Here is a 19830-nt window from a genome sequence, read left to right on the forward strand (position 1 = left end):
AAGCATGAGTGCAGTACGGGTACATGAATGCAGATGCACACAAAGGCCAGGGTGTTGGATCCCCTGGAGCAGGAATTACATGTGCCAGTGAGGTGCCTGACATGGGATCTGACAACCACCTGGGTCGTGTGGAGGCTAAGTGATCTGAACCATTAGAGTCACCTCTGCAGCCTCAACAAAAAATGTTTAAGAAATCAGCAGGTCATAAAGAAATGCTGCACCCTGTAGTCTACAGTCCTCATCGCCAATCATGCCTCTGCAAACCTCAGGAAGCTCATTAGATTACTATATGTCTTTATGTTTTGCTTCTTTGATAGATTGGAATGTTAAAACACATTATTTTCTTTATCTAGCTTCCTTAACTCTTGAGTGACATTCTCAGTATTTAACCATATAGTAAACAGTATTATTTCTTTTTATATTTATTGTATTACAAATAATATCCTAGTAATGAGAAAGCCAAACCAAACATTCACTAACTACAAACACTGAGATTGCTTGAACATAAGCTACATGAATAAAGGTTCTCTGAAGATGGATTTACAGTTGTGCACTCATTTTCATTTGGGGGGGTATATATCTAAGAGTGGGAAGCTAAATTACATGGTAAGTCTGTAACAGAATTGTAAATGAAAGGTTGAGTCCCATATACTGGCACTCTGAAAACAAAAGACAGAGATCAATGATCTCCCTGACAATTTGTCACACCCTCAGCCACCCTTGATACCATCATCAACAACCCATCACCCTTTTCCCGTTATTCCATTTATAATTTGTGTATGCATATGGAGGAGTGCTTGCTTCAGTTAGCCAGGAGAACTCACTTCCAACGCCTGGGTTCTGAGGATCAAACTCAAGTCATCATGCTTAGTGATATTTATACAAGATGAGGCATCTTCCCAACTACCCTTTTCAAACTGAGTTAATTGTGATGAACTTTATCAATACATAGAGACAGTAGTAAACGACCATCTGTATGTTCACTATCAACTGATAGTCATAAGTGTATTGTTCAAAATGTCCAGCTTTATCTTGATCTAACTTTTAAATACCATTGTTGAATCCTGGAAAAATGAGTCAAAATCACTTGGTTGATCCAGGTGACTCCATAAAGAACTAGATCCCAAAGTGGTGTGGTATGGACCCATGGAGACACTTTCTCTGGGGCATCTCACTCTGCCTATCCTGTTGTGCCTGGTGGCCTTTCCTGAGCCAGGCAAGGGTGTTCCTCTCTGGTTTCAGCAAGATGATGTAGCACTTGGGGATGAAGATGCCACCCAGAAGCCCAGCAGTGGAGGCAAGGATGGAGAAGATCTCTACAGCCACAGTGGACTTGCCCCGGGCACTGTAGTACAGGGGCAGGAAGGTTGTCCAGACACTGCAGAAGAGCAGCATGCTGAAGGTCAGGAACTTAGTCTCATTGAAGACATTGGTAGACCCCTGGCCAGAAATGCCACAGCAAAGGTTCCCCCTGCCAGGAACCCCAAGTAGCCCAGCACACAGAAGAAGACAGTGCCAGAACCCTCCTGGCACTGGATGACGATGTGCTGGGGCTCAGAGATCACATCCCTGTCTGGGAATGGTGGAGAGGTGGCCAACCAGATCCCACAAAGAACAACCTGAATGAAGGAAGCAATGAGGACCACTGCGGTGGAAACTCTGGGGTTCAGGCAACCCCGGATCCTGCCCCCAGGCTTGGTGGCTCTGAAGGCCATGACCACTGTGAGAGTCTTGGCCAGAACGGAGGAGACAGCCACCGTGAACACCACAGCAAATGTGGTCTGACGGAGGAGGCACGTGGTCACACTGGGGCGTCCAAGGAACAGCAAGGCACACAGGGCACAGAGGGAAAGAGACACCAGGAGTAAGTAGCTGAGGGTTCTGTTGTTGGCCCTCACCACAGGGGTGTCCCTGTGCTTCAGGAACACTCCCAGGACCAGGACAGCCAGACCACACAGGAAGAGTGCCACCAAAGCCAGCATGAATCCCAGAGGTTCCTCAAAGGCCAGGAAGATCTCTGTCCTGGGCAGGCAGTGGTCTCTGCTGTGGCTCGAGTACTGCTCCTTGGGACACAGAAGACATGTCTTCATGTCTATGGGAGACACATGGACACATTTCAGCAATAGTATACCAACTACACCAGCTCTGAAACAAGGCATCCCAAGAATTAACTGCTTTTACAGACTTTCAGACAGTTTATGTATGTATGAATTAGTCTTGGTGACCAGGACTCTACATGGGTGATACTAAAACCACAGGCACAAAGGGAAAAACTGCACAGGTTACAGTGTTTTATGTGAAGATTTTTGTTTCTCTCTTGAAACAGGGTCTCATGCATCTCAGGCTGTGTAAGCCGTGAATTCCTCATCCTCCTTTCACAGTTTCTTAAGTTCTGTGATTATAGCTCTGCACCAGGATGCCAAAATACGTGAGTTTCTGTGTGTGCATGTTTTTGTGTATACACATGTAAGTGGAGGTATATGCATGTGGAGACAGAGATTATCATCAAATACGATTTCTTAATCATTTCACTTACTTTATTTTTCTAATCAAACTTATGTGTATATTATGGTGTGTGCATGACTCTCTCTGGACTGAGGCATGCCAGGCTTGCAACAACAACCTTCAGGAATTTGCTGCTCTCCTTCGACCATGTGGGACCCAGGAGCTGAACTTACGCTGTCAGAATTGACAGTGAATGCTTCAGTTCACTAGTGAATGGTCCAGTTCACCAGTCTCCGCAGCTCATTCTTTTGTAATTACTTGTTTTATTTTACTTGCTGAGTGTTTTTCTGTACATTTCTATGGAAACCATGTGCATGGCTGGCTCCTGGGGAATCAGAAGATGTCATCATTTCTCCTATAACTGGAGTTACACTTGGATGTTAGCCGCCATGTGCATGGCCCCAGCTGTGCAGCCACCTCTCCAGTCCACTTTTTACCTTATTTATTAAGACAGGATCCCTCATTAAAACTGATGATCACTAAGTTGATGATACTGGCCGACAACATTCCCCAAAGATCTTCCTGTCTCTGCCTCCTGAGTGCTGGGACTGAAGAAAGGTGACACTAGACATGGTCTCTTTTGTGAATTTCTAACAGTTCATTTCTTTCCAATAGGATCAGCCAATAATCATGTTAACAAATGTTTTAGAATGGCATATGGCCTCAAAACACATGTTTTGAAGGCCTGTCCTAAACACAAATATATTTTCTATTGGAGTAAACTTGAGAGGATGTAATAAACGCCAAATGACATCACCAGTGGAGAACCTACTACCAACGGTTGCTACCCTAATTAAAAGAAGAACTTGGAGCTTGGATAACAAGACTTTAATCTCAGCACTTGAGGGACAAATGCAGACAGTCTTCTATTAGTTTAGTGGCAAATGAGTCAACTCCCACAATTACAAACCAGCCAGGGCTGTATGGTGAGACAGTGTCTCAAAACCAAGCAACAAGCCCAAAAATAGTTACAAGTACACACACACACACACACACACACACACACACACACAACACACACGACAAACAGACACCATACAGTGAGTGGAAGACTGTGGACTGTGCCAGGGCAAGAGTGAGGACTCACACAAAACCAACTCAAATGATGACTTGGCTTTTCATTTCCAGCTTGCAGAACTGTAATGGAATATGTTCCATAGTTCAAACAGCTGCGCATGTTGTGGACTATTGCCATTCAACCCCTGAGATGAACTCCACTAATACATAGGAAGAAGATCATCACAAAAGGACAACTACCATGCAATTCCACTCATAGGGGGTTTTGAATGTAAGTAGCTTAAGGTGGTTCCTTGACCAGGGTTCATGTATGTGCAGTGTTGGCTAGAGGAGAATTCATTATGCAGCACAACTGGTGTTCATTCACTTTCCTGTGTCAATACACCATTGACCTATGAACAACTATGAGACGAGATTTCTAGCCGGTACTCCACAGAAAGCACAGACTAGGTACCATCAATAAACGAATGGGTGTGATACTTTGGCTGAGAATGATCCCAATAGGCCCATATACTTAATTGTTTAATGCCTAATTGGTGAATTGTTGGGAATGGATTAGGAGGTATAGCATTGTTGGATGAGGAATGTCAATGAGGGTGGCCTTTGAAAGTTCAAACTCCCACACAAGGCCAATTCTCCATCTCTGTACCTGCCTGCTGCCTGGGGATCACAATGTAACATCTCAGTGGCTGCTCTACAGCCATGCCTGCCTGTCTGATGCCATGCTTGCTCCCATGGTGGTCATGGACTCAGCCCCTGAAACTTTAAGGAAGCCCCACTTGCATGTTTTTCTGTTAGAAGATGTCTTGGTCATGGAGTCTCTTCACAGCAGGAGAACAATAAAGGAGACAATGGACAAATGCTGTAGGCTCACAGTGTCCTGTTAACTCCTCAGATGCCAGCTCTACATGTCCTCACCTTTTGGTCTGCGAACTGTCCCTCCGGGCAAGGACTGCAATCAAAACAGCACTGGGGGCTCCCAGCCTAGGCACTTGGCTGAACCCTGGAAGGCAGCTTTTACTGCACACAGAGGTGGGCACCTAGTAACAGAGAGCATAGTGTCACCGGTGACTCTACAGGAACACAGATGAAAGACCTCACTCTGAGAACCAAAACAGGAGAGTTTCCATGAAGGCTACTTAATGAGAGGCCTTCCCGAAAACATGTCTATCCCAGGAGATGTCAGACTGGACAGGAACCATTGAGTGTAAGAGAGGAAGGGCTACATCAGGTCTCTTGACAAACAGATTAGAAAACATAGAAAACCAGTTTGATGTGTTGTCTCTCCAGTCTCTCTGGGGCAGCCTCCTCAACAATTGAAGGTATGGAGTCAGGAGAGAAGGCTCAGTTGTTCAGAGCACAGGCGGCTCCTCCAGAGGAACAGAATTCAAGTCCAAACACTCATATAGCAGCTCATACTAACTCCAGTTCCAGAGGATACAGTGCCCTAGTCCGGCCTGCACCGGTACCAGGCATGCATATGCTATATAAGTATACACGCTGGGAAACTTCCAAGAATACAAAATAAAACCTAAAAAAGAACTCTAAGTATTTGAAGTCATTACAAAAGTCCATAACCTAGGCAAAATTTTCTGATGCATTTTTTCTCTTTCACTGAAGCTCCCGACTGCCTACTGATTACTTGATGGACTCAGATCTAACTCAGAAGACATGACAGTCAATATTCCTTTCCTCAGTCTCCATCTGTGAAGCTTCTGAGGTTTACATGTGTCACTAATAAAAAAGTACAATCCAGCTTCAGTAAAGGACATATTATAAGTAATGACTCATTCAACACACGCACACTCACAAACACACACACACACACACACACACACACACACAAACTATCACAGCACACTCAGTGGTCCTCTTATTTACCTTGGGCCTGCCAAGGAAGACTCAGTTTCTCTTAGCATATCTCTACTTCCAGGCAAGGGTTATGAAGGTGGAAGTGTGGAGTGCTGACATCTCTGCCACAACAGAAGACAGCAGAAAACCCTCCCCAGATCAAGACCACTGAAAGGTTCTTCAAAAGAATCCTGCAAATACTTGCCATGTGTCCTTTATGCATGAGAAACCTAAGTACAGGAACCTCATTCTCATGTGGAGAGCTTTAAGACCACCATTAACTGGAGATGCCATCAAAACAAAGTCAGGCAAAGTGTCAGACTAGGGGACTCTTTGTCGACTCTCATATGGCAGAAAGCTGAGATATTTCCATACACCAAACTCCATATACAGACACACCTATCTCAACACTGCTTCTAATTTTTTAAATAAATGTCAGGGTTTCAATCTCAACTGTTTCCCAAAGGCTTCTGAGTTGGTCCACTGGCTACATGATAGGGGTATTTAAGGAATGATGCCATCCAAATGACTATGGTGGCTTGAGTGTAAATGACCCCCATAGCTCAAAGGGAGTGGCATTACTAGGAGACGTGGCTTTTTTGGAATAGGTGTGGATTGGCTGAAGAAAGTTTGTCCGTGTCAAGGTGGGCTCTGTGGGTTATCTTATATGCTTAAGTAACCCAGTGACCCAGTCACTTCCTGTTGCTTGCAGGTCAAGATCTAGGACTTTCAGCTCCTTCTCCAGCACCATGTCTGCCTGCGTGCCGCCGTCATATTGCACCAAGAAGACAATGGAGTAAAACTCTGAAAATGTAAGCCACCCAATTAAATGTGTTTCCTTCATAAGAGATGTCACGGTCTCCTGTAGGATATTTTAAGCTGTGCTGCATTTGTTTATGCTGTGGAACATTTGCTTAATGATGCAAACATGCAGTACATTCTTGTATGTTTCATTTCTTTAACTCGGTTATGCTGTGTTATTTCGCCTGTCTAAAACACCTAAATGGTCTAATAAGGTGTTGAATGGCCAATAAAAACAAGGCAGGAGAAGGATAGGTGGGGCTGTAGGGAACAGAATAAATAGAAGGAGAAATCTGGAGGTAGAGAATGAGGAGCAAGAAGAATGGGACCGCCGAACCCCGCAGAGGGACCTGGAATCAGGAGAAAGCAGCCACCATCATCAGCCGCAATTCTGGTCTTGCCCCTCAATATTATAGCAGAGGGGGGGAGAGTGAGGGAGAGAAGGAAAGAGAGGGGGGAGAGCGGGAGGGAGGGAGAGAGAGAGAAACACACACACACAGAGACAAAGAGTAGAGGATACATCCCTAAACCCATACCCACCAGGAGGGAGACTCCCCTATGCCAACTGGAAGAAGAGGTGGGAAGAAGACAGTATAAGAATATATCCAACACTAAAGAAACCTATATGACACCGCAAAAGTGTCGAGAGTTTAAACCAGCAAGATCAGACCATCCCAGCGCAGAAGAAACAGAAGAGAATTACCTTAAAAACAACCTCAAGATAATGATAGAAACCATCAAAGACAATATGAGAAAATCCCTTAAAGAAATGGAAGAAAAAAATCAAAAATGCAAGAAATTCACAAATCTTTTATAGAAAGCAAGGAAAGCCAAGAAAAAAAACAATGAAACAGATGAAAAAGAAACAATTAAAACAGGTCGTCCTGAAAACTGAAATGGAGACAATAAGAAAAACACAAACTGAGGTAATTCTGGAAAATTAAAGGCTGAATAAACGATCAGGAACTACAGATGCAAGCATAGCTAACAGAATACAAGAGATGGAAGACAGAATCTCATGCACTGGAGATAAATTAGAGGAAATAGATTCATCGACAAAAGAAAACCTTAAATCCAAAAAAATCCTTAACACAAAATATCCAGGAAATATGGAACACTGTGAAAAGACCAAACCTAAGAATAATAGGTATAGAAAAAGGCAAAGAAGCCCAGCCTAATGGTGCAGAAAACATATTCAACAAAATCACAGAAGAAATCTTTTCCAACCTGAAGAAGAAGATGCCTACAGGAAGGACACACTGCCCACTCTGTACTCTGGAAATCCAGAGTCTGGTCCTTGTATTTGCACACCAAATACTTTAACCATTGAACCATCTCCCAATACCCAGCTTTTATATTTTCATTTTTTGCTTATGAGCCATTATCATTCAGAGAAAGAACTTTTATGAGATGAACAGCATATCCAGTTATAATTGACTGACCCAATCCAGAACTGCATTGTCTTCATACACATGTAACAAGGGGACTCCTAGAATTGGAATTTCCTTATGACTTTAAGATACTAGGAAAATAGTCAACTGAGCATACAGGCAACTCACTTGAAGATCCTCCTTCAAATGGATCAATATTTTATTCTCCGAAAAGACTTGAGAGTCTATCATTCCTACATGGACCAAGTGAAATACACCCTGGGGGGTCTTTTGCCCTTGGAAAATGTCAAATTTTGTCACCAAATCTCCATTAACATCAAACATAATTTCACTTCCATCAGGAGTTTTGAAGTGGACCTTCCTGAGGGCATGAAGAAGCTGAAGAAGGAAAGGAGACATTGTAGACCAACCAGGACCAGTCTGGAGTCTTGTCCAAAATATCATATGCCATCAATATGCAGTGATAGAGTCATTTCAACCATGGACTGGCCCCATTATCTGTGTTATTTTTCAGGAACTCAGGAAGATGTTTTAGCTTTCAGAAAGTAATCATTCATAAAACTAATCCACATCATTTTTAAACATAGTACATTTTCCCACTCTCTTTCTCTCTCTCTGTCTCTGAGAGTGTGGGGGTTGTGTAGGTGGTGCGTGTGTGTGTGTGTGTGTGTGTGTGTGTGTGTGTGTGTACAGCAAATTCGTGTTATGGAATCCAGAGAACAGGAATGTTCTCACCTTCTGCTGCCAAGTGGTACTCAGGAATCAAACTTATACTTGGGGAAAAGTGCATTTACCCACTAAGATTTCTCAACAGCCTTAAAATTAAACCCACAAACAGGGTCTCATTTGGCCTTGAACTACTGTCTTCAGCCTCCTCATCACATTCAGTAGACTCCGAACCAGAGCAAAACTGGTCCCAGCCCACCTAGACCACCCAATTACTCTGTCTGATCTCTGACAATTAATCAGTGCATCCCATGTGGGTCTTATATTTCTCTTCATTCTGGGGTCTTGATGCATATTGTCCCTGCCTTCTGCAATGACATCACTTCTTCTGATGGTGGGACTTCTCATCCTCTTGTTTGGAATTCATGTTTCCTGACAGAGATGATTTCTTGGGCCTGTCACTTCCATTCACTTACTCCTCACTCCATCTACCTTATGTCTTCATCATAGAGTACACACAGACATCTCAACACTCACAGATTTTTCTGACAGGATCTTATATTGTAGACCAGGTTGGCCGCAACATCCCTAGCATAACAGGTATGGTCCAGCAAGAATCCTCCTGTAAATTTTAATCTGTTACCCTCAGCCAAAATGCCAACAACTATCACTGTCCTTCAAGTTTACAATGACATGTAACTTCACCAGACACACAGTGGAAATTTCGGTCATCTGAACAACGATAATAAAAACAAACCCCCTCCTTGGCCACCACTCTCACTGTTGACCTCATCAGTGAGCACTATAGCTTCTAGGGGTCGTCTTACAAACTTGAACCTATGATACCCCTGATTCACTTGCAAAAGATAGATAGATAGATAGATAGATAGATAGATAGATAGATAGATAGACAGATAAAATAGACAGACAGATAGACTGATAGATAGTTAAAGACTTGGGCATGATCAAAATGTATTCTACACATGTATGGTAATATCAATATTATTTTTAAAATAGAAAAATAAGTGAGGGTTTGTGAGATGGCTCTGTGATTAAAACATTTGTCATAAAACCTTGAGAATGGGAATTCAAACCTCAGAACCCAACTAAATGTCAAGGGTATGTAGCAGCTCATTTCTAATTACAATCTGAGAAGGTGGAGAGAATAGACCATGTCAGCAGCTGACGCAAAGGCTCATAACTATGGACAGAGAGAGAGAGACAGGGAGAGACACAGAGAAAGATACTGAGAGAAGAGCCAGCAGATGAGAGAGAGAGATCATCCTCAAGCTGGGAGAGAGAGTGTGTGTGTTAACTGTTGAGAAAGAGTCCTTGAAGCATCAACCTTGATATCAGTCAACACACCTATGAACACCTAATTTTTGATAAAGAAACTAAAATTATACAATGGAAAAAGAAAGTATCTTCAACAAATGGTTCTGGCATAACTCAAGGCTGATACATAGAAAAGTGGAAATTGATCCATATCTAATGTCTTGCACAAAACTCAAGTCCAAATGGATCAAAGACCTCAAAATAAAGCCAACCACACTGAAACTCATGGAAGAGAAAGTCAGAAGTAGCCTTCGATGTGTCGATGTGTTGGCACAGGAGACAACTTGCCAAATATAAAAACGATAACACAGATATAACAACAAATGGGACCTCCTGAAACTAAGAAGCTTCTGTAAGGCAAAGGACATGATCAACAAAAAAAATGGATCCCTACAGAATGGAAAATACCTGAACATCTAATCCAACATCTGATGAATGACTAATGTCAAAAACAATGAACTGGCCGGGCAGTGGTGGCGCACGCCTTTAATCCCAGCACTCGGAAGGCAGAGGCAGGCGGATCTCTGTGAGTTCGAGGCTGGGCTGGACCGATAGCCTCCAAAACAATACAGAGAAACCCTGTCTCATAAAAAAAAAACAAAAAACAAAAAAAAACAATGAACTGAAAAAACTAGACATCAAATATCAAATAAAAAATGGGATACGCCTCTAAACAGAAAGCTCTCAACACAGTGATTTCAAATGGCCAAAAGACACTTAATGAAATGATCAACATCCTTAGTCATCAGAGAAATGCAAATCAAAACAAATCTTAGATACCATCTTACATTGATCAGAATGGCTAAAAACAAAAATCTGCTGACAGCTTAAGCTGGAAAGGAGGTGGAGAAAAGGGAACACTCCTGCATTGCTGATGGGAGTGCAAACTTGTACAACCATTTTGGAAACCTGTAAACTGGTTTCTAAGAAAATTGGGAATCATTCTACGCCAAGACACAGCAATATCATTCTTGGGCATATACACTAAGGATGCTCATTCATACCACAAGATCATTTGCTCAACAATGTTCATAGCAGCATTATCAATAATAGCCAGAACATTGAAACAATCTACGTGTCCCTCAACCAAAGAATGGATAAGGAACATTTATTACATTTGCACAATGGAGTACTACTCAACTTTAAAAAAATTGCCATTCTTGAAAGCTCGCAATCAAATGGTTGGAACTAGAAAAAGACATGTTGAGTGAGGTAACCCAGACCAAGAAAGACTAATATAGTATGTACTCACTCATAATTGGATATTAGACATAAAGCAAAAGACAACCAGCCTAGAGTCCACAAACCAAAGAGGACCTAAGTAACAAAGAGGAACCTAAGAGACATACATGGATCAGACCTAGGAATGGGAAAAAGGGACAAGATTCTCTGAGTAAACAGGGACTGCAAGAGGTATAGAGGAGGATGAAATGATGGAGAGGCAGGAGGGTAGAGGAGTGAGGAAAATATATAACTCAATTAAAAATATACTCCACTAAAAGATATAGTACAGACACACAAACAAACAATAAACAAACAAAAAACAGGTGGAGACAGGAGAAGGCCAGAACAAGATGGCTACCAAAACTAGACACATCAACAATTTCTGGATTTTAGTGAGAACACCCTGCCACAAAGAATAACATAGGTGAGTGATTGAAAGGTGATTCCTCATCATTCTCAGACCTTCCCATGTGAGTGTGCAGGGCCACCACTGCGTGCCTGCATACACACAAACCAATGCCCAGACATATTTACCACACACCCAAAAGAAGGAAAAATAAAAAAATGACATTTGATATGTGTTAGAAATCCTGATTTGCAGCATGAGTATAGTAAAACCCTTACACTGTTTATAAAAGTATAAATTTAGGATATCAATAAAATGTCTTTAGTGTTATCTGAAACATTAAATTTTACTAGACATCCTCTATTTGTTAAGGCAGGAAATACACAGGAACTTAGTACTCATTTGAGATTATAGAGACACCTTGGAATCCTTATCCATTGTTCCTTTTAAGATGCCTCTCTGTTTCAAGTATGAGGAATCCTGGCTAAAGCATACAGTCAGCCTCAGCTCAACAGTTCAGTTTGAACCAAAGTCCTCTTCCCCATCCATCCCTGAATCATGCACTGCACACATGCCTCTCTCACCTGCCAGGGATGGAAGTCCTGAGAGTCTGTACCTTTCCCATGCTGGTGCTCATCATCTATCATGTCCTGCAGGGCATGGGCAATGCTATAGACACATATGTAAGCAGCATCCATCTTACTAACTTCTTGGAAAGGGTACAGCTGGTTTTTCAGACTCTCATTCCCTGAGCACAATTGGACACCCTCACTCACTGTGCTGCTCTGGTGAGGCCATACACAATCAAAGGTGAACTCCCAGACCTTCTTTATGAACATGTCCTCTGGGGTCTGTCTGGGGCGCAAGTTGGCAAGGAACTCAGGAAAGCCAATTGCACTACTGCTGTGATACAGAAGGCCAAATATGCTATGCAGTAACTTGGAAACTCCTGGAATGCTCAGGGCGAGTGACACATGCATAGTGTCCTTGATGACCCAGACCTGGCCTGAAGACAGGGATGCCCAGTAAGTCATGCAGGACTTATTTGGAAATTGACAATGTTTAGAAAAACCAGAACAGCTCTGGCTGTGCATTTTTGCATCTTCTGGGAAAACTCTTCTATCTTCTTCAAGGACTCATGGAAAGAGACGTAGATTGTGGACTCAATACACACACCAGCTGGGCTCAGCTCCTGATTGGCCAGAGAGCTGGCATGCTGCCCTAAGTCATCATCATGGGCCAGAATGATCACCCAAGACCACTGAAGGTGAATTACCAACTGAGTCACTGCACTGAAGGCCTTGAGGTCACTAGTCAGGGTGCCCAGGATAGATGGGAACTGAATGTTGTCACTGATGCTGGGTAGTGAGGATCCATAACTGACCTGTCAAGGAAGAGACAGGAAATACAAGAGTGGATGAAATTGGAGCTTTACATGTGGGCTGATGGTCTGGATCCAATGTAGGAGGGAGTGGAGACATGGGTCTACAGTTAAAAGACCCTGCTGGTATTACAGAGGACCAAAGTTTGATTCCCAGGATCAACATCAGGATCTGCACATCTGCCTGTTTCACCAGCTCCAGGAAATCAGATACCCTTTCCTGGCTGTGTACAGGATCTCTTCATATACTCAACACACACACACACACACACACACACACACACACACACACACGAATGTATATTAAATTTTAAAACATACACAAATTTCAGGAAAAGACTTAAGCCTCCTGCCTTACAACTGTGCTGGTTCTGCAAGCTGCTCTGTGCCACTCACTGGCCAATAATCCCTGACACAGCCCAGTGGCTTCTGGAATGAAGGCTAGAACCCCAGATTTACCTGCTCTCCTCTCAGAAGGTGAGGTTGAGTGAGAGACCCTGCCCAAAAAAATGAGGCAGAACAGTGAAGGCAAGATTTCTCACATCATCCTCATACCTTCCCAAATATATACACATGAGTACACACCCGACCACATACGCCTGCATGTAGAAAGACATATGAGCCCATAGGCGTGTACCACATACATATGTCCTCCATCTGACCCCTAATGTTTTATGCCCACACTTTAGCTAGACTTGATCTGACTCTCCTGTTTTCACACAGCTGTTAGGTTGTTGTTTTTAAAGTGTGTGTGTGTGTGTGTGTGTGTCTGTCTGTCTGTCTGTGTGTCTGATCTGTGTGTGTGTCTGCTCTGTGTCTGTGTGCTTGCATGTGAAGATAAGAAGACAAATTTCAGGAGGTCTCCTTCAAGTAGGAATGCTGGGATGTTATACCAATGGGCTTGACAGGATGTCTTTTTCCAGGAGGATGAAAATATTCTCAAAACGAATTTGGGTATCATGCTAAAAAAAAGCCACTACAATGTTCTCCTTCGATGGATAAATTTTCCTCAAGTCACCTCTTAAAATTATGAACTGAAGAGATGATTGCCAGATATGGTCCCCCTTGTGGGAATGACACTGATGCCTGGGTTACAGGAAATAGCCTGTAGACAGGAGCAAGTGGTAAGAGCCCAATTACCTAGATTCAAATTCCAGGTATGTACATCCAAGCAACATTATGATAAATCTGGAGTAGTATGTTTGTTTGTTTGTGTGATTGATTCATTGATTGATTGATTGATTGATTGATTGATTTTCCTCTGAGAGCTTAGGTATATGTGTATGCAATCAAGCCTCAAAAACATAAGTTTAATCCCCAAATTCAACATTGTAGCAGAAAAATTAATTCTAAATTTGTGCTCTGATGATCACATGAACAACATTGTACTGGAGTTGAGTGCTTAAATGAATACACAAACACACAAGCACACAAACACACACACATATAGACATATAGGTATAATAAGAAGCTGAAGAGTTGGAGCAGTAATTAACAGTATTAGCTACTCTTTCAGAGGACCAGGATTCAAATGTCAACACAATTGTGGCAGGGAGGAAATATTTGTACCTCCAGGTCATAGGGAATCCACTACCCTCTTCTGAATGTCTATGGAAAACTGGGGTGTGTGATTGTGTGTATGTTTATGATGTTACATATGTGCATTAATATATATATATATATGAGAATATAAACTTACACTTTAAAAAATAAAAAATTATTTTTAAAATAATAAGAAGAAAATTTTTCAGTTCTCTCATCATTGAGAAGGATGATAGTTCTCTCCACGTAATTTACCCATGGAAGAGAATTATGTTGGACATAGAGAAACTTAGCAATGGATACTGTCTCCACAGTAGAGCTGCTCACTACCATGACCATCACCATCATTTTCACTATCATCATTAACTAATTGCATCACATTTATGACCGAAGAAAGCTTGGAGTAACTTACCTGGGGAAACCTGTAAAACCCCAGAAGACTGGCCATGGAGACAGACCTTGTGGCCCCAATGAGGGCCACCTGAGGAGAACCATGCTGGCAGGTGTAGTTGGGGATGGGCTCCTCCTGCCTCGTGAGAAAGCTGAGCGTCTCATGGATGACACCATGCACTGAATCCCCAGAGTTTCGAATGGAGAAGCCCAGGGTCAAATTGGGCAGCAGGTCAGCTCTCCTATTAATCTCCTCGATGGCAAACACAAAACTCTGGGCCACTGGGTAGCCCCACTGGGAAACACTGAGGTATAGAAAAGCCCACATTATTATTCATGGTGTGGTAAGGGGAACAATAAGAAGCACAGTGACTCAAGGGATACAAGGAAAAACATGTAACTCCAAAAATGCTTGCACACAGGAGTTCAGTTCAGAATAATCAAAGGGGAGCCAGACACAGTAATCAGATGGGGTGGTTTCAGAAGACAGGAAGGATAACTGAACATCTATTGAATGATCTGGGTACGAATACACAAGAGTTTGATCCCAGCACTGAAGAGAAAGAAACAGTTAGATACACATAATTGGAGACCATCATGGATTACATGACCTAATGCAGGAATCCAGAGCTACACAGAAAGACTATCTCTCAAGGAAACAAAAAAATTCTATTGCATTGTATGATTGGTTGCAATTAATAGTTAATAGGAACTGACTTCTATTTCAGAAGTGCTGAACCTGAGAGCCAGAAGACATGGAGTAGACATGTGAGATATTGTCTTTGGGACATGATGCACACATGTAATCCTGTCAACAGTCAGTCTTGCATTGGAAAATTCTTTGTATGGCCTTAAACTTTCTTGTGGAATTATTTACCATTGATGTATGTTGGGGAAAAACACTCATTGCCTTCAGTCATGTTTCCAGCAGGTAAACCCACAAACTCTAGAGGACAGTTCCAAACCTGCATCCACACAGACTTCCCTGGATAAAATCAGTGGCTTCTACCTGGGCAGTGGAGATGCATGCCTTTAATCCCTGAACGGGAGAGCCAGAGGTAGGCAGATGGTTTTTAATTTGAGACAATCCTGGACTAAAGAGTGAGTTCAAGACCTGCCAGTGCTACACAGAAAAACCTGTCTGAAAAAAATCAATGGCTCTAAAGGAAAGCTTTTCCTTGAGAGAAGCCTTCCCGCCAGCCTGGTTCTATAGCCTCATCAGTCCCAAATAAACACACATGAGGCTATATTAATTATGAAGCTGTTGGCCTTGCTTGTTTCTTACTGGCTAGCTCTGACTTAAGTAATTACCCCATAATTGTTAATTTAAGTATTTCTCTTACCAGAGAACTTTCCGGGCTTCCTACCCCATGGCGTTACATCATGACTCTCTGTGTTTCTCCTCCCCTGAGTCCTCCTGGAATCCTAGTCCCACCTACCTTAGTTCCCTATTGGCCAACAGTGATTTATTGACAAATACACAGGACTTCCCCAACAAATGGCTAACAAAATAAGAAATCATGAATATTGAATAAGGACCTGCAGAAAGGATGAGGAGGAGGGAATTACAGATGAGAAAGGAAGGAAAGGGAGGCAGATGGGGATGAAAACTAAAGGAAAGCACTATAGAAACATGAAATCAATGAAGTACACATGTAATAAAATTTTAAAGCAGATACATACATGTAATTATAAAAGGACTAAATGGGTCACATTTCTGTAGTGATATATGTGTGTGCATATTTGTGCTTCAATAATAATTAAAGCAAAATAGGCCATAAATTTGAGAGGCTGTATCATATGGGAGATGTTGGAAGGAGTGTAGGGGGAAGGATATATATAAATTTATGTGTGTGTGTGTATACCGAGAGAAAATCCGCCATAGATATATAGATATGGAGAAGGAGACAGAGAGACAGAGAGACAGAGACAGACAGAGAGACAGAGAGAGATAGGAGGATGCTCAGACTAACAATCACTTTGTAGCCCTGGCTGGCCTGGAACTAACAGAGATCCACCAGCCTCTGTTTTTTGAGTGTTGGGATTTAAAGAAAGTGGCACCACACCCTGCTGATGTTTTTTATGTTCATTAAATTTTTCCAAATTTTAACGTTGAGAATAGGTTTGTTTTTTGTTTTTGTTTTTGGTTTTGAGAATAGGTTTGTTTTGTTTTGAGGCAGTGTCTCCTTATTACTGAGCCTGCCCTCACACTCATACATTCCTGAGAATAATAATAAATCTATTCTTTAATGTATGGGTATGCATGTATATATAAGCCAGAAGCTGATTTCTAGCATTTGCTTCCAGCATACTTGAGTAGGGGGCTGCTGGTGGAGTATTTGTGTTAAAAATTGCTTTCCTTGGAGGGTAAAGGTTGATAGGTTTGTTGGTGAGCTTGAGTAATCACTCTATACCATATGTGTATAGCTACATACATCATTGTACCCAATACATTCATACAACCGTTGTTCATTGGCTTACAAATAATAGGGGATACAGGTATGGTGGCATACACTTATGATTCCAGCACTCAGGTTTTGGAAGCAGTAAGATAATGACTTCTAGGCTAGATGCATCTATCAGTACCTGTAAAGATCCAAGGATTATACTGGCCTGCCCCTGTCACCTGGAAGAATGCACTCTGGAAGTACCCTGGTCAAGCCAGGGTTCCATGACTAGTCAGCTAGAAGGATCAAAGGACCCCTTTAAAAGACAGATGGCTGCCCACTTAAGCTCTCTTTCCTTCTCTCTTCCCTGCTCCTATATTTAACTCTCTTTGCTGCTGTTTAACTGAAGGCAGACAGGACTTTTCCTGTATCACTCTTCACTTCAGTCTTCTCTGTCTAAGAGTCTTTGCTGTGTGTCTCTTTACCTCTTTTCTCTGTCCTTCCCCCTCCCTCCCCTTTCAAATAAAACCTCACCCTTAAACTCTGTCTGCCTGACATCTTTGTCCCTCAGGCTCAGTCACCCTTGCCTGCCATGGAATCTGCCAAGGTTCACCATGTTGTTTATTTGCAACAGTAACACAATCTCTTAAAAAGGAAAACATCACGAAGAAGCCAGTGTGGCCAAAGGAATGACTCGTGATTATAATCCTGTGTTTGAGGGCTAGTTTGAACTACACAGGGAGTACTAGACTTGCCTGAACACCAATGGGATAGTGTCTCAAAAATAAATGAATACATGTAACTGATGTTAAATATGAAAAATCAGTAGTAAACATCTCTTGCATTTGTGGTTGAATACATAATGATGGTAGTTACTTTAGAAAACACTAAAATCAACTCTTTTTGACTCACATCTCATTATGTACCCAAAGCTTGATTGAAGCTAGTAATACTGCTGCCTCAGCTTCCTGAGTGCTAAGATAGACATGTGGTCTATGCTCAGCCAAAGCAGCAATTACAAGGAAATAAAGCTAACCACAATCATTTAAAATAAAAGACAGTAATCTAAACGATTATGTGGAAAACTACTGCATGCAACAGGATGCTGGGAAAGCAGGAACAAAAATATCCTAAAGTGGGATTGTGGATATGGCTCAATTTGTAAACTTGATCTCCAGCACCTCATAAAAAACTCAGTGTGGTGATCCAGTCCAATTATCTCAGAACTTGAAAGGGGGAAGGAGGAGGATAGGAAATTCAATGTCTTCTTTGACTACATAGGGCACTGGAAGCTCCATGACTCTTAGAAAAATAACAAGCAAAAGGAATACAGTAAAGAGGAATCACAGAGGCTGATAACTGACAAAAATGTATTGTTTACACAGGAATACATTTAACAAACACACAGTCTAGACATGACTTTAAGAACCAGGGATATAGAAAAAAATAGAGAATCCAAACCTGACCGGAGGAAAACATACACTACAGTCACTACATGAAGAGCCCATATTTCAGTTTGCTAAAAACAAGAAAGACAGACAGACAGAGGTGATGGAAAAGGAGAGCAACGGAGCTACTGCATATATACACAGAGAATTGCAGTGCCCATCTAGCTGGGATGCTAAGAATCAATCCTGCTGAAAGCTTCACACAACCTTGGGAAGCGACTATGGGAATTCAGAGATCATTACCACACATCCAGGACTTACCCTGAAGCAAACAGTCCAGCTGGTGGGTCAGTGAAGTCAGGTAGGATACCATTAAATAATCGAAAGATGGAGAAGCTGCCACCCAACACCACATCTCCAGGACGGTCAAAGTGGGGCCTCTGCCTTGGGAAAAGCCAAGCTCTTGGCCCAGAAAGAGCAGACCCAGACAGACAGACAAGGACAACAGGAAGGAAGGTACACAGCCACATGCCTGATGTGGGCAAGACAGCCAATGACAGCACAGCCCCATATGGAGCAATGGCTAGTAGTGAAGGGGGCTTTTATCTAGGAACTGCCCTTGATGAAGGACCTGAGGCTAAGATCACACTGGGAAAATTTCAAGAAAACAACGGGCAGGCTGTGGCCAGAATCTGGGTTATGAAGTATGGGAGGTGAGTGACCTCTAAATCCCAGAATCATTAAAAGTTTTATCTCCTTCTCCTGAGACTTCCCAGCTTCCTTACACCCAAGATCACAACTCTGGGCATCATCTGCAGACTACAAGAAGTGTGATAATGGATCTGATGGTCTCCTGGGGGACTTTCAAGCCCAGGAGCAACTGAACTCATGACACTGTTTTGTAGAGAGAACCCAGGTAAGTACAAGAAGCTAATAGACCAGGGGAAAAGTATAACACTTTTAAGACACCTTTCACACTCTGTAGACCCAGCATAGACCCTACATGGTTGTGAACTTTGTTGATCCACTAATCCATGTTCTTGGTGGCCTCTGCAGTTCCTTAAGAATTTCGTGCAGAATTGGACAAACACACCACCAATCAACAGAAAACAATAAACATCTAGGTCTTTAGAGTGTCATGAGTAAGCATCCCAGTTGCTATGTCTTTTTTCTATCATATTTTCTATTATATATATATATATATATATAATAGGTACATTAAAGTAAGAAGACAAATTCCAAGTCAGTTATTTCAACAGACAAGAATAATTTTCTAACCCAATAATAATGCCTATATTGAAGCAAAAGGAGAGATAAAAGGATGACTCAGCACCTTACCAAGTAAAGGAAGCCTGACAACCCTCATTAAATCACCATGTCCAACATCACTGGAAGAGAGAACCTTCTTCTGAAATGCTACCTCTGACCTACACATTGTGCTTTAGAACTGGCATGTACAAAAACATGGACAGACACATGCACACAACAATCTGTCAACCACCAAATGTATAAAATTAAAAACAGCAATTATATTTCATTACTTAGAGCTCTTCTGAAAATCAGAATATAATGGAAGTTCACACTCCATAATTGAATAACACTTTTT

General features: G+C 42.1%; 1 protein-coding gene across 1 annotated transcript; it reads right to left on the reverse strand.

The window, feature by feature from the left end:
- Nucleotides 1-840: 840 nt before the first annotated feature.
- LOC121138722 (vomeronasal type-2 receptor 26-like) lies at nt 841-18754 on the reverse strand. Its single transcript, XM_040741353.1, is given in 11 exon segments — nt 841-1430; nt 1433-2092; nt 3294; nt 4441-4493; nt 4496-4562; nt 7734-7943; nt 11721-12146; nt 12148-12177; nt 12179-12520; nt 14472-14754; nt 18546-18754. Coding segments are annotated over 11 exon segments (2595 nt in total). The 3' UTR covers nt 841-1116.
- Nucleotides 18755-19830: the final 1076 nt, after the last annotated feature.

The sequence above is a fragment of the Mesocricetus auratus genome, unplaced genomic scaffold, assembly GCF_017639785.1.
Source record: "Mesocricetus auratus isolate SY011 unplaced genomic scaffold, BCM_Maur_2.0 contig_2520_pilon_obj, whole genome shotgun sequence".
Lineage (NCBI taxonomy): Eukaryota > Metazoa > Chordata > Mammalia > Rodentia > Cricetidae > Mesocricetus > Mesocricetus auratus.